The following is a 14586-nucleotide window of genomic DNA, read 5'->3' as shown; positions in this document are numbered from 1 at the left end:
AGGCCAAAGACTTTGCGAGGCCAGGAGGTCGGTCTGGGTTAGCGGGAAGACACCCGAAAAGTACAAGACTGATGGGCGTTCCCAGCCCCCTGTGGGCTCAGGCCTCAAGCTGGATGAAGGCAGCAGAGGGTCCCGGTGCAGATCCAGAAAGCTTTCCCATGGTTTTGGAGCTGGAACGATCCTGCCTTGTTCAGACCTCACCAGCCTCCCCCGCCCCCACCTTTTTCCCTGTAGACTTTATGTCCTCGGCCCCTTCGGCTAACCGGGGCTCCTAATGCGCTAACCGGGGCTCCAGATGCACTGTCCGAGCTAGGTGGTACCTTGGGGCAGGTGGCTGGGGCGGGCACGTGAGGGGCGCGGGTGAGGCGCTGGGGGCGCGGCGCCTTTAAGGCCCGCGTCAGGCAGAGCGAACGAGCGCAGGGGCCGGGCGGCGGGGCGGGGCCTCGGCGGGGCTGCCGCGCGGCTTCACCTGCAGTTCCGAGCGCGCGGAACAGAGGCGCGGGCGGCTGCGAGGCCGGCGGACGCACCGGCCCGAGGGAGCGCGCCGCCCGCCGGACTTGGCCTCGCTCCCGGAGCCGGGCGGCGGTCGCGGTGGCGCAGCCTGGCCGGAGGCGCCGGGCCCGCTCGAGCGGCAGCGGCGTTGATCAGAGCAGCGTGATCCGGCCGGCTGCGGGGAGCCGGCTCCGGGCGCCGGGCATCGGGCGGGCGCCGGGGCGCGGCGCGGCGGGGAAGATGACCGCGGGCTCGGGCGTGCTCCTCGTGCTGCTTTCGCTCTCCGGCGCGCTCCGGGTAAGTTGCCGCCTCCCGTCCCGGCCGCCCGGAAGCTCAGGCAGCGCGGGGCCACTCCCGGAGCCGGCGGGGCTCGCCCTCGACCGGCGGGGCTCTCCCGGGCTTCCCTGGCCCGCACCGGGCGCCCCTGCCGCGCGCACCGCTGCATCCAGCCGGCTCCCGCGCTCCTCGAAGCCGCCTGCGGTAGGCAGGAGCGCGGAGCCGCCGGTGCAGCGGGGACCGGCGGTGCGGAGCGATGTGGGAGTATGGGTGAGCGGTGGACGCAGAGAGCTCTACCCGAATCGGGACCCGCCGGGCATCCCTCCGTCACCCCAGGTCCGCGGCCGCTGCCCCGGAGCTCGGCTCGCCGGCGCCGGGGCAGGCTGCCCGCTGGCGGAGCCGGCGCGCCCTCCATCGCCGGCTCGCCGCGCTCCTCCGGAGTTGGCCAGCCCAGCCCGGGCCGGGGCTGCGGACGAGGGGGGCTGGCTGCAGCCGGCCGGACATCAGGGTGCTGAGGACACCCGGTCTGGTCGCCCCTGCTGGGGACTGGGTGCTCGAGACGCGGCGCCGCCCCCATCCTCGTCCTCTGACCGCTGGCAGGTCCATCGATGCGGATGGGCAACGGATGTGGACCGCTGGGCACCCTCGCCCCGGACTCCCGGCCGCGCCTGCCGCAGCCAGTGTCCGGCGGGGCCCTCGCCGCTCGGAGCGGGGTCGAGGAGCCAGGGGCCAGTCAGGAGCAGGGTGAGGTGTACCCGGAGCGCGGTCCCCGCGCCCGCCTTCCTCCTGCGGAGCCCGCGATCTCTGTCCCCAGCCCAGCTCCGCGTCCTCTGGGTGCAGGGCCGAGAGGGGCGCCTCTCGGGGAAGGCAACGGGGCCGCGAGAGTTGCAGAAACCCCCTCTCGTGGCCGATCGGCCTCGCTGCTCCTCCCGGGCCGCGCTGTTGTAACCTCGGAAATAAACAAGTGCCCGAGGCCGGAGGCCCGCTCTGAGGTTCGGGGCGCTCGGGTGCATTCGACCCACGCTCGCTCGCTCGGACGGGTGGAAACTTTCCTGGGCGAGTTAGCTTCCCCCCGTCCCCGCTCCCCGCTTTTTCCAAATAGCTCCCGGTCCTGTTTGGAGCTCCCTTGCCAGGCACGGGGCCGCAGTTTGGAGGTTTACGCGAGGAGTGACCCCGCACCCTGCTCTTCCTCCTCTCCGTGATTTTCCGTTGGGGCGCCGGGTCCAGGCCCGCGTCAGGGTGCCTGGAGCTCCGGGTCGGGGCGGCCTCCGGAGCCAAGGACTGGCGGGCGGCTGCGCGCCGAGCTGGTGGAGGCGGGCGGCGGGGAGGCGCGTTCCGCTTGGCGGCCCAGCGAAGGCGCGACTGTGGGGTGGGTGCGGGCTGCGCCCCTGCTCCTCGCACTCCAGGGAGCCGGCGCTGTGGCGCTCCTTCTGTCGCAGGGCTGGCTTCTCCGTTGCGCACGCAGTCTCTTTCTCCATTCCCCATCCCTACGGCTGACCTCGCTGCCACTCCCCGCAGCCTGGGAGGGGCCCTTCTCCCACCCTGCCTTCCGGGCCCCCAGGGTTCTAGACCTCCCACTGGGCAGGATACCCCAGAGTGCTGGGGTTGGGGGACAGGACAAGAGTACACCCACCTTTTTTCGGTCAATTACGGGAACTCTCTAGCCTGGTTAGGCTGGAGATGGGGGCTCCAAGAGTGGCCAAGCCTCCAAGAAGTGGGGGGAGAGGACTGGATGGTAGAAACCTCGCCCACCTCCCTACAGCCTCTCTGAGAGCCAAACTCAGAGCTGAGTCTCTGAGAATCTGCTTTCACCCCTGCCCCTCTCCCTCCTCTGCGGCACCACAGGGAATAGACAGTCTGCTCCACCTCACCCAAAGCCTGAGTACTGGGTGGGAGGGGACATGGCCCTGGCAAAGGCCTGCTCCCTTGGCCTCCCCTCCTCCGTGTCTTCATTGGCTAACTCCTGGCTCTCTTGCCTGCTTATGATGGACAGTCCTTAGACCTTCCCTTCTGCCACGTGCTGGTGAGGCTCCATCAGGCCCTCCGCCCTGCCATCCGCCAGCCTGGCCTCCCTGTTGCATGCCCCTGTCGCTGGCTAACATGGTGACCACAGGGACAGACCCTGGGTTATGTCTGAGTGGAGACTCTGGTGGACCAAGGTTTGGCATAATGGAGCCCTTGAACACAGCAGGCCCTACTAAACTTGGGTTGGATGCAGTTTCTATGAACCTGTGTTTTTTCTAACCTCACTTATTTCCATTCTCAGGCCCACAATGGGGATCTTACAGCCAGGGAGACCTGCAAGGCTGGATTCTCTGAAGAAGATTACACAGCATTAATCTCCCAGAATATTCTGGAAGGAGAGAAGGTCCTCAAAGGTAAGGTGGATGTGGGAATGAATTCGCATACTGCACTCTGGACTAGGGAGACATTGCCACCTGCAGAACAAGAGGCAGGACTGGCTTTGAGCCAGGCTGTATGCGAAGCGAAGGTGGAGAGGTCAGTGGATGTGCAGATCAGTCGACCTAAATGGCCTTTTGCATCACAGGTGAATGATTCAGAGTCCCTGTCATTTTTGAGTGAGGTGAATCATTTCCTGGGCAACAAATTGGAATTCGGATCTAGTGTCACCCAAATAATGTGCAGAGAGAGACTTTCTTACCAAGTATTTTTGTGTATGAAATTCTGGATTCTTAAATTATCCCTGCTTTGCAATGCATGATAAAGCAGACGATGTTGTTGGGGATGCGGTAAATAAGCCCACAGACGTTCTGTTCACAGACATGGCATGCGTTCTCATTACTGTCCCACTGACAACACGGAAACACATATGCAGGAGGGAGCTGCCATTAGCTCCATTGTCCCTGCAGCTCGACACCCACGCTTGTGACGGGGAACTCAGGGGCAGCTTCTGAACTCCAGTGACAATAGATCCTCCTGCATAGATATGCTTCCCTCTCAAGACAAACTAAACTTTTTATTTACGTGGGAGGGGAAATTAATCAATTCTTTCTTCCTTGAGGTTTTAAAGTGGCACGGCGAATACCTCGACCCTGTGCCTCCCCTCCCTGCATCAGTTTTCCAGAAGCAGATTTCAGCCAGTTTCAAAGTGACGGAGGGAACGAACTTTAGCAGAAGCATCAAAGCTGAGTTCAGTACCCATGACTAAACCACACTCAGGCTGCTGACTTTGTCCCCAGTTTTCCGTTTCAGGGAATTCAGAGTTTCTGCCCACCCCCAGCAGATCCTTTGTTGGGAGGGACTCTCACAGAGTGGGGGAATTCTTCAGATCCTTTCTGTGTGGACAGCTTGTTGACTTACAGGGTGTGCCTGGTTATATGAATCAGGATCTTATTTTGCACTCAGTCCAACTTTGCTAACTTATTTGTTGTCATCTGAGTTGACTGTCAAAATAGGGGATGTGATACTATTCCTTCTTTCATTGATTATCAAACAACAAAAAACAAAACAAAACAAAAAAACCCCAGCCTCTTGGCTGTGGGCCTAAAAGCAGGATGGGTATGCTGCAGGAGTGGGCGTCTATGGGAAGAGTTTTCAAGAGATGCTCTGTTAATTGCACGGTACATGTCATTTTAGAAAGTGTGGACCGCCTTTCAGGATCTGTGGGTTTATAAGAATCCCTATGTATGCACGGAGAAGGCCCAGAAGATTCTCCCACATGTGCATTGTACTGCAGGCAAAACAGGAGCAGTTCACTGTGGTCCAGCTGTTTGAGTGTCCAGAGGCTGGCATACTTGCCACCTCCCCCATACGGAGCTAACCTTGATAAGATCCTGCAGTATCAGTTTTACTCAGGAATGTAAGAAAAATTGCCTCTGTCTCTGTAACAGCAGGTGCTACCACCTGCCATGGAAGAGAATGACACATTCTCATGCTTTTCATAATAAAATGAGAAATTTCCAGCTAGCATCATCCCTCTCTCCTGGTGGACTGCGCAGGTCCAGGCTGACTTGACCCTCTGCTCTTGGCCCCTGTGGTAGGGAAGCCTTGGTTGCTGGCTGGATGCTGGCCTGCCCCATATGCCCCAGGAGTCCATTGTGGTAGGTGAACTTGGACCAGCTCATGGGCTTCGTGGATACACAACTCATAGTCCAAGCATTTACCCCTGAGATGAGTGTCCCAACCCAACCCCAGTTAGGGGAAAATCACAGAGCATCTCCTTTACCTGCGAGTGCCACCTCCTGTCTGTGCTCAGGGACAGAGAGGTTTTATATCTTAGAAATAATTTTACACACGTGGAGGCAAAAGCTATCACTGCATACACTCGAGCTAGGGCAGATAAAAATTTATTTACATCGAAAACTTTGCAAATGATGAGACCACAGTGAAGATGCATGTGTCGAAAATAAGTGGCACAGTATTTCTGTTATCCTGGTAGAAATCATGCTAAACAGATAATGACTACTTATAATTGAGTTATTCCAATGGAGAGAGCTTAACCTTAATTTGACAAGCGAAGCTTCACGGAGTCACCATTTTATTCTAAATGCACCGTAAGCTGTTAACAACTGCCTCGAGGCTCCTTCTCTGCCCCAGTCAGCTCACCAGCAGCCCTGAACATCCACATTCCAGAAGGAGAGATTTGTTACACAGTAATTAACTTGTTTATGATAAATGCATGGAAGAAATGTCGTGGCATTTTGTTTTATATCTAAATGAAAAGCATTTGCATTTGAAAAATTTCATGCTAATTAGGCTTAAAATAGTTTTCCCCAATAGGGTAGCAAATACTATGGAATTGAGAACCTCTTGAATGGCGGGCTGAGTGCTCCATGGGGCACATGGGGCATCTGTTTAGCTGCTGTGTAATTCCTGGATCCACTCCACCTCATGGTTCTAGTCCGTGCCTTCTCTGGAGAGCACTCAGGGGTCACTGCAAACACTCTTACTCTGTAGATTCGTCTCCAGGATTGTTCACTGATGGCCATGATCACAGGTGCATGGTCGTATCTAAAATAGGATCGTTAAGCCCTTTTCCTTTGGCTTCAAGGAAGTGTTCTCCATGCCATAGTTTAGCATGGGGTAGGAGCTAAGCCGGTGTCTTTTTCTCAGCCTTGTTAATAATGAATGGTCAGCTGGGCTCGAGGCTGCAGCTGATGCACTGACCTGCGTCGCTCTCTCGTGGCGGGCAGAGTTCTGCAAAAACCCAGACCCCCTTCAAAGCAAAATCCCCCAAGGATGGGAGAGCAAGGGGTGGCTTAGTGGGAACCCAGCACATGTGGATCATATCTCTCTTTGCTCCTGGAGAAGAAGGCCACGTGTGAGTGAAAATGCTGTCTGCTGGGTCGGAGGAGGGGGATCTGAAAATTATCCCATGAATTCAGATAATACAGAACGAAGAGCTTTGTTTCTGGTGGCTTCATTTAATGCAATTACCTTAGAAAAGCCTTCCCTCTCCCATGTCCAGGTTAGTTCATGACCATCTTGTGCCTTTAACCATACTCTGCTTCCTTATTAGAGAATGTATATTATCTGAATTTATATTTTCTCTCTTACTTAAACTGTAAGGCTCATGAGGGCAGCAATCCTGTCACTCTGGTTTAACATTTAGAATGTTCTCAGTCAACATTAGGATAAAACCCAATTAACAGAATCTTGAATGGAGGTTAATTTTTCTCATATAACCATGAAGAGATAGGTAGTCAAGGGATGATCAGATCAATAGTACCAATCTCATGCCTAATGTTTATTCTTATCATCCTACCATCTTAGTAATAGTTTGTCAGTGTGTTGCCTCATCATTGCAAACTGGCTGCTGTGGCTCCAGGCGTTGCATTTGAGTTTGTAGCAAGCAAGAAAAAGGAAGGAGCAGTAGCACCATCTGCATCTCTTCCCTGTATAAAGAAAGTACACACTTTCTCAGAACCCTTGCAGAAGTTCTCACTGGGGACAGCTAGGTCATAGGCCACTCCCCGTGGATAGAGGTAGGGAGGCTGGGAAGCAGAGAACTGTGTGGTCTGACTTAGACCTATTATGCCCATCACTTGGTAGATGAGTCAGTTGCTACATGGAGCATAATTGGGAGTCTTAGGAAGAAAGAAAGGAGAAATGTGTGCTGAGGAGGCAAGTGTCAGTGTCTGCTGCATGAGGTTTCTCTGGCTTCCCTACACCTTCCCTGAAGCAGAATGACAAGTAATGCATTGTCAAATGATTGTGTCATTTGAGTACCAAGGCACACCAAGGGAGGGATGGCGGAGAAGGGACCAGATGCATGCGGGAGTCTGGAATGGGTATGTAAGAACTCGCCATGATGTAACTAATGTGGCCAGATGTACCGCTATCTTATCTTCACAAGTATGTTGAAAATAGCCTCTGTATCCTCCTCTGTGAAGACGGGTAACTCTTGCAGGGTGGAAGGCATCACAGGATGTGTGGACCAGATGCTGAGCAAGTCTGACTGGATGCCCATCACCCAGTGCTATGCCTGCATTGTGGGGCGGTGGGTGTGCAACCAGCATTGTCGAATGAAGTCATGAATGAGCCAGAAAACGCTGACACTGCAATGTTTCTGAGTCTCCTCCATCAAATCAGATCAAGCAGGAGGTGCTCTGAATGTTTAAATAAACGGCACAAATGCGTGTGCTGAGCATCACTGGACACTGCGAGTTGCCTGTCCGATACCCATTCTCTCCCTCTTCCTCACTAACAAAACCTCTTCTCATCTATTTGGCCCACACTGAGACCCGTTTAAAATACTCACACCTCCAGTAAACTCTTAAACCAAAGTGGCAATATGGCTTTTCTCTGGTCAGCAGAATCTACCTATATTATTCTGTTAGATGAGATATGTGAGAAAGCTGGTTTTTTTCTTGATGAAGAGGAACAGACCTCACTGGCCATACCTTCTGCCTTTTGCCCTTAGCTTTTTCTCCCGCCTGGAATATGGACATAATGTCTAGGGCAGAGCAGACATCTTGTGACTATGAGGATGGTGGAGTAGGAGCCAGATCTCAGGTGGCATCCTTGAACAGTTGCAGACCTCTGGACTCATTGTGCCCTGAGAGATGAGAAAAATGAGTGAGATGCCACAGTTGAGTCTTGTGGCATGCAGCCAAATGCATTCCCTGCTTCAGGGAGAACAAAAGAGCTATGCATGCTAGCAAGGGCCTGTCTTTCACTCTGGAAGCTCATAGCTTGTTTCATACTCTGCCTTGAGCCTCTGCTCATTCTGTGTTCCCTGGGCCTTGTCCTTACTCCTGCTCTAGTGGCCCTTCGTTCCTTTCTAAGTTAGTATCCAGACCCAGCACAGTGGATTGCAGAGAGCATGTCTGGGAACTCAGTAAATATTTAACAGGTGACGTCAAGAATCACAACTTCAAACTCTCTCTTTGGCCAGGATATGACTGAATCATTATATATATTAACCTAGGGCTGTCTATCTGATCCACCCATCACAGAATGTGAACTCTCTCCTGACTCTCTTAGCCACCATCTTTCAGGAAGCCAGGAGATTATGCCCTGGGAATCTTGGTCTCAACAAAGATGTGGAGAGAGTGGAGGTCAAACAGGACTGAACCCCAGTGGCTGGCTTCCCCTGGCTTGTGGCCAGGACATTCCTTGCTCTTGAAGCCAGAGGAGGCTTCTCTGAGCACCCAGCCCTCACTGCCTTCTGTCAGCGATGCCTCTGGGGCCCCTGAGAACGACTTCCGGAGCCTGTGGTGGAGATGCTCAGGCTGTCTTTGGGGCCAGCCTTACCTTTTCAAGGGCCCAGTTTTTAGGGTTTCTTAGCAGCCTTTCCCTGCTGTGATTCTGCCTGGTTACAGAGTTAAGGGATTTAGAAAAGGAAGTTTAGAAAGTGGCTTCTGTCAGATAAGAGGGCAGACCAACATAGTGATAAAGCATGGAAAGTCTGCTTTATGCACTGCCCACAGGCCAGAGCTCATGCAGATGGAGGGCCCTGATAGCCGTGTTTAAATCCAGAAGGAGGCCAAGGTCTGTGGCCCCCTGCCCTTGACTGCCACACCGCATGCAGGCCTAGCTCTGCTTCCATTGCTCCCCCTGCAGCCTGGAGGGAGGTGTCCATGCCTGGCCTTCCACTCTAGATCCAGAAGGCCATAGATCAAGAGCATCCCGCCCCTCTTGTCCCTGCCCCTCTCACCCCAGCCTCTCACCCCTGCCCTTCTCCTATCACCTCCCATTAAATAAAAATCTTCATTGCAGGGATGCCCACACCAGTCAGACATGAGGATGAGTGCCTCAGCCACACTGCAGTTTAAAGATTAAGAGTTTTGCATTTCAGAAATATGTATTTTAATGGAGTTTTAAGATGAGGGAATGTGAACCTTTATGTAATTATAATCCTGAGTCCCAGCTGGATCTGTGACTGGGTGACGCTGCAAATGTCTTGTGGAATTCTCACAAAAGCCTGTCGGGGAGGTGGAGTTATTCCCATTGTATGGATCAGAAATCGAAAATCGGAGGTTGGGAGATTGCCGCAATGGCATGCAACTTGTCTATCTTTCCTCTTTGTCCAGGCCCACACCCACTCTCAGCTCATTTACATCTCCCTCTGTTGTGAATGGGTTGGTTTCTGGAGCAACCCATTTGAGTTACAGGCAGACAAGAGAACACCCCAGATGTTCCGGGCACCATCGTAAAATCAGCAATTATCAGGCATTCAGACGTGCTAATTGTTTCTCATCTTGGACGTTTGGAACAGAGGCCTGGTACACCCAGAAGTGCTTGATTGTGGCTGCTGATGTGTGAGGGTCCATCCGAAGTGGGTCCAAACTCGGTGGGCACTGTGGGCTCGCACAGCTCGCCCTGGGATTAAAAGAGCCAGGGTTCTGCAATGCCAGCAGGAGCTTTTGATTCCAGGCATGTGGCAAACAGTCCCTGAGCTGCATTGTCAGTCAGCTTCCAGACTCTGCCTGTGTCCAGGACATAGCGGAGAGCTGCGAGGAGCCAGGAGCTGAGCTGAGGCTCGGGACTGGCTTCATAAACCACTCTTGCTGCTTCTCGGAGCCTGGGAGACGTGGATGGGCCTCCTGAAAAGAGCTGAGGACTTTGGTCTGAAGGAGCCGTCCACCTGCCCCAGCTGATCTCCCCACACCATCTCCTGGGGGTTGTGCCCTCCATCTGCAGGTGGTCCTTTTTGCTTAGGTCTAGGGTTCTGGGTGTTTGCAGGGGGCTCCAATTTCAGGTTCCTCCCTCCCTCCCTCCCTACCTTCTTCTTTCTTTCCTTCTCTTCCTTGGAGCATGGTTAAGTAGATGCCAGAACTAACCACAAACTGCGAGCAAGCAAGGAAACCAGCACTCATCTTTTCAGAGACTGTTTCTGTTATTCTGGCTGTCTGAAGGAGCAATTCTTACTCTGAGTGAATTCCACTATACAAAATAACCATAAGCTGCGTGACTTTCTTTCCATCAAGGCTGGTAAATTTCTCCCCAGTGTGCTCTTGTAAAACCTCTTGGCACTTCCTCTTTCTTTTCATCTCAGAGGGAGCTGTGCTATATTATAAGATGGGCTGGTAAAGAGTCTGCTTTTTATTTAAAGACTGGTAATTTTGGTAACTTATTGCCCAGATTCTAGGCTGCCCTCTCCTGGTGGCTTCCAGTCCTGTCTTAGTCCACCCACCCCTGTTTTTAAACAAAAGAACAAAACAGAACAAAAACCTACTTCTCTTTGACTAGTGTATGCTACCAAAGGCCCTTTCCCCTCCAGCCTCCATCAGGGCTGTTGTTTATTGAGGACTTACCCTGTGCTGATGTGGACTCATATTTCATACCATAGAGACACCTGTGGGCTCTGCCAGAGGCCACACCCCAGATCACCAGGTCTGTCTGGTCCACATGACTTTCCACTCCCATGTTGCTTTCCGCAGGGAGAAATTTGCTTAGTTTGTGGATTGTAATCGTTTCTTAGTGTGGTACAAAAATGTAGCAGCTTAAAAGACGCAAATTTATCAGCTTGCTCTTCTGGACATAAGACTTCAACACGGGTCCCCTGGACTAACATCTGGTGTGGGCAGATCCCCCTGGAGGCTCCAGGGAGGCGGGTGGGGAGAAATCCATTTCCTGCCTTTTCAGCTTCCAGAGGCCCCCCTGCTTTCCCTGGCTCACAGCCCCTTCTCCTCCTCCATACCAGTACCTGGCCAGCATGGACACCCGAACAGCTCCCCACTCCTCTTCCTCCCCCATCACATCACCTTTCCTGACTACTGCATCTTCTGCTCACAAGGCGCCTGAGACAACCTTGCCTCCCACCCCCCAGATAGTCCAGCATCGCCTCCCATCTCAGGTGCTGAACTTGACCGCATCTGCAGAGGCCCTTTTGCCGTGAAACTGACAAACTCGCAGGTCCTTGTGCTGAGGACATGCTGAGTCTCCAGCATCGTGCATATTTTTCACTAAGCTCCTGTGGACCCTCGGTCATTCTCAGGGAGTAAACTGAAGCCCAGAGCGATTCAGTGACCCAGCATAAGTCCTGGGTTAGAGAGGCTGTTTGCACACAAAGCTGCAGCCCTGAGCCCTGGCCTACGTGGCTCTTCCTCCCATCCTGCCTCGTCCAGAAGCTCCTGCCTGCAATACCCAATACCCATATCTGTAACTAGGACCCTGGCTGGCAGCTTCTTCCTGGGTCCTGAGATGGAGATTGGCCACTTTGGAGACTGAAAGGGGAAACGGTGACTGCAGAGCCCGCAGCAGCTTCTGATCTGGTGCTTTCACTGCGCCTCGTTCGGCTTCAGTGTGTTTTCTTGCTGACAGCGTATGGGGATTTAGGAAGGATTAAGGTAAGCCTTCAGTGACAGATAAATACATGCAGGGCGGGAGATGGCCACCCCCTGCCTTGCTGATAGGAGGAGGGTCCCCCTGGACGTGGGAGCTCACCTGCCCAGGGAATGGCTTCAGGAGAAGCTGCAGGCTGTCCTGGCCTGGGACAGTGTGCTTTCCATTTGGAACAGTTTAGTTCCAGCTCCCAGGATGGGCGTACAGACCCCATGTCCATCCAGGAAGGAGACCTCTCTCTCTGGTCTTTGAGCCAGATGGAAAGGAAGGCTCACAGAGCAGACCACGTTCCCCCTTCAGGTGTATGCACCCAAATCTGTGCGGCTGACTTCGAGAAATGAAGGAATCACATTGGGTTTTGCTGCCCAAATGTGAGTTTGAACACTGTCAATCTGCCTGAATCACCAAACGCAATTTGATCTGCCTGGAAAGCTGAGAGGGTCCCTTGGTGTGCACTTGTGCTAAGCCAGGGACAGGAGTGGGTGGGGAGTGCAAGCTGAGCCGACCAACAGGGTAGGGGGTGTTCCTGGGAGAGGAGTGAAATTCATAGTGGGAGCAGAGGGGAGCATCCTTCTCTGGGCCTCTTGTTTCCTGACCTGCAGTGAGGCAGGATGTCCAGGTGTAGTCTAGGAACTGCCTGCCTGGGCAACATGGTTAAACCCCACAGGCCCCTGGGTCCCCTCTCATACCTACTACAGCTGCTTGGACAGTGGTGCAAAAGATACACCAACCCAGACCTGTGACCATGACGGTGTTTGGAGAGAGGGTCTTTGCAGGTTCAACTAAATTAGGAATCTCAAGATGGGATCATCCTGGATTATCCTGGGCCCCACATCAATGACAGGTGTCTTTTTAAGAGACAGAAGAGGAGATGTAAACACTGGGGAGAAGCTATGTGATGATGGAGGCAGAGGGGTGTGGCCACAAGCCAAGGATACCTGGGAGACCAGAAGAGGGAAGAGGTAGGACAGACCCTCCCCTGGAACCTGTGGAGTGGGTGAAGCCCTGCGACCTGGATTGCAGATGTCTGGCCTCCAGAACTTCAAGAGAATAAGTTTTTTATTATTATTTTAAGTCTGTGGCCACTTGTTATAGCAGCCCCAGGGAACTCACACATGCTAAGTCACTTCATTTATATCCAACTCTTTGCGACCTAATGGACCCCAGGTCCGACTCTTTGCAACCCCCTGGGGTGGGTTTGTCTTGCCCTCCTCCGGGGGATCTGCCTGACCCAGGGATCAAACCCACGTCTCTTATGTCTCCTGCATTGGCAGGAGGGTTCTTAACCACTATCGCCACCTGGGAGGCACTGAATCAGAAATCTTGGGGCTGTGGCCTGGGATTCTGCACTGCTTAATTCATCTCCCAGGGAAGCTGATGTTCCTTAAAGCCCAAGGGTTTCCAGTCTAGAGGATTTTTAGCTTCTGAATTCCAGTGGTCAGCATCCCTCAAGGGAAAGTGTGTTTTCCATGACAGCATCTGCCAGCAAGTAACCTGCGTCTTACAGTGCCGCTCAGGTCGGCGATGGAAGGATGCTGTGGTTCCCGTCTCCCCAAAACAGTAAATGGGGCATTTCAATACCGAAATGTAGCCTCTCATATTATGAAGCCTGACACAGAGCAGTTTCATTGAAATTAAATTCATTGAAATTAAAATGTATGTGAACATTTGTTCTCCTCCCATTATCTTTCCCGGTCAAATGGAATCTTAACAAGGATTATAGCTCAGATAATATCTCTTAGATACATTGTAAATATTTTGTTAATCTGAAGGTCCACGTTTGGGAGCAGATCGTTTAACTGCCGCTGCTGTGACGTGGAGGCACCCGAGAAGGAGCGGGCGCGCTCCGGCAGGAAAGCATTTATAGAACATGCCTCTTCTCTCCCCAAAACTGCTTTACTCTGCAAATGCAAAAAGGCATTATTTCTGGCTCCCAGCATCTCGTTTCTGTGTTTCAAGCAGGCACATTTTTGCTGCCTGGCCTCTGAGCTCTCCTGCAAGGTGAGCAGGTTTTCCCCAGGAAGCAGAGAAAGGCAGCTGCTCAGCTCAGGTTCCAGGGCACCCCTCCCCCCGGGGCCCCCCTGCACACCACCCCCCTCCACCCCGGCTCACTCCCCTGGCCCTGGACCTCTGCGGCTATGTTGCAAGTGGACTCCTCACAACTGGCACTAGACTGCTGGGTCTGTGTTGAGGGGGAGACCTGGGTACCCCAGGGGGCTCCAGGTCTTACTGGGAGTGAGTGGCTGCAGCCATCCTGTCTTTCTGGGTTGGGATGCACAACCAACCCAAAGGCCAGTGACTAGCATGGATATGGCCCTGGCCCTTCTAGAGCTTGACCACTGCCCTGAGCACCAGGATTCTCAGGCCCCTGCACTGTTTCAGCTGGCCCCTTGGGCGGCATAGGACATGAGAACCTCGGGACAGCCGGAGCAGAGTAGGAGGGGCCCTCAGGTTGGAGCATTCTGGATCAGCTGTGTGGTCGCTTTCTCCTGATGCTCGGTCTGTTTGTACTGCTCTGGTTATGGAAGCTGTAAATGAGGTGACCTACCTCACACAACCCCTGCAGTGAGCTCCAGGCTCCCATGGGTGCCTCATCCCATGCCTGCATCTGGCCGCATTTGAGGAGCTGGTCAGACAGTTGTTCTGTTTGCCAGTCTGTGGGTCAAACCTTCATCCGACACTGTACCCAGCACTTCTTTGGTGCCAACTACCACCCTCTAAGGTTGCCACATAGTTAACCCTCTTTTATGAAGCAGGGGACGCTGACAGAAGATGGAAGATGACATAGGGACACCTGTTTAATGCGGTAGTCTGCCTCCTAAGACCCTCACTTGCTGCATCCTGTTCATCACCTCTGCCCTGATTCCCCCCCAGGGAGACCCAGCACCCCAAGGTGCAGGGTCTGAAAGCTTCGGGAGTGCAGGGCCAAAGTCCCCATCACCAGCTCTGTGGCACTAGACATGTGCCATGGCCAGCATGACCTCTGAGGCTGCATCCCCAGGGGGAGAAGACAGTTCACTGCCCAGGCTGGTCTTGAGGACCCAGTGGGATGGACATGTGGCTTTCGGG

The 14586-nt window shown here is 53.7% G+C and overlaps 1 protein-coding gene across 2 annotated transcripts in view; it reads left to right on the top strand.

The window, feature by feature from the left end:
- Positions 1-565: 565 nt before the first annotated feature.
- CDH4 (cadherin 4) overlaps positions 566-14586 on the top strand; it is a 478906-nt gene continuing 464885 nt past the window's right edge. The window contains exons 1-2 of one of the 2 annotated variants that reach the window (XM_070801344.1): positions 566-789; positions 3035-3146. In XM_070801344.1, the coding sequence (XP_070657445.1) occupies positions 733-789; positions 3035-3146 (169 nt within the window). In that variant the 5' untranslated portion in view covers positions 566-732. The remainder of the gene's footprint in view (positions 790-3034; positions 3147-14586) is intronic. The other variant, XM_019972101.2, reaches the window with a different exon arrangement.

The sequence above is a fragment of the Bos indicus genome, chromosome 13 (assembly GCF_029378745.1).
Source record: "Bos indicus isolate NIAB-ARS_2022 breed Sahiwal x Tharparkar chromosome 13, NIAB-ARS_B.indTharparkar_mat_pri_1.0, whole genome shotgun sequence".
In the NCBI taxonomy this organism is placed as follows: domain Eukaryota; kingdom Metazoa; phylum Chordata; class Mammalia; order Artiodactyla; family Bovidae; genus Bos; species Bos indicus.
The sequence above is the reverse complement of the archived record's forward strand: the minus strand, read 5'-3'. Positions and strand labels throughout refer to the sequence as shown.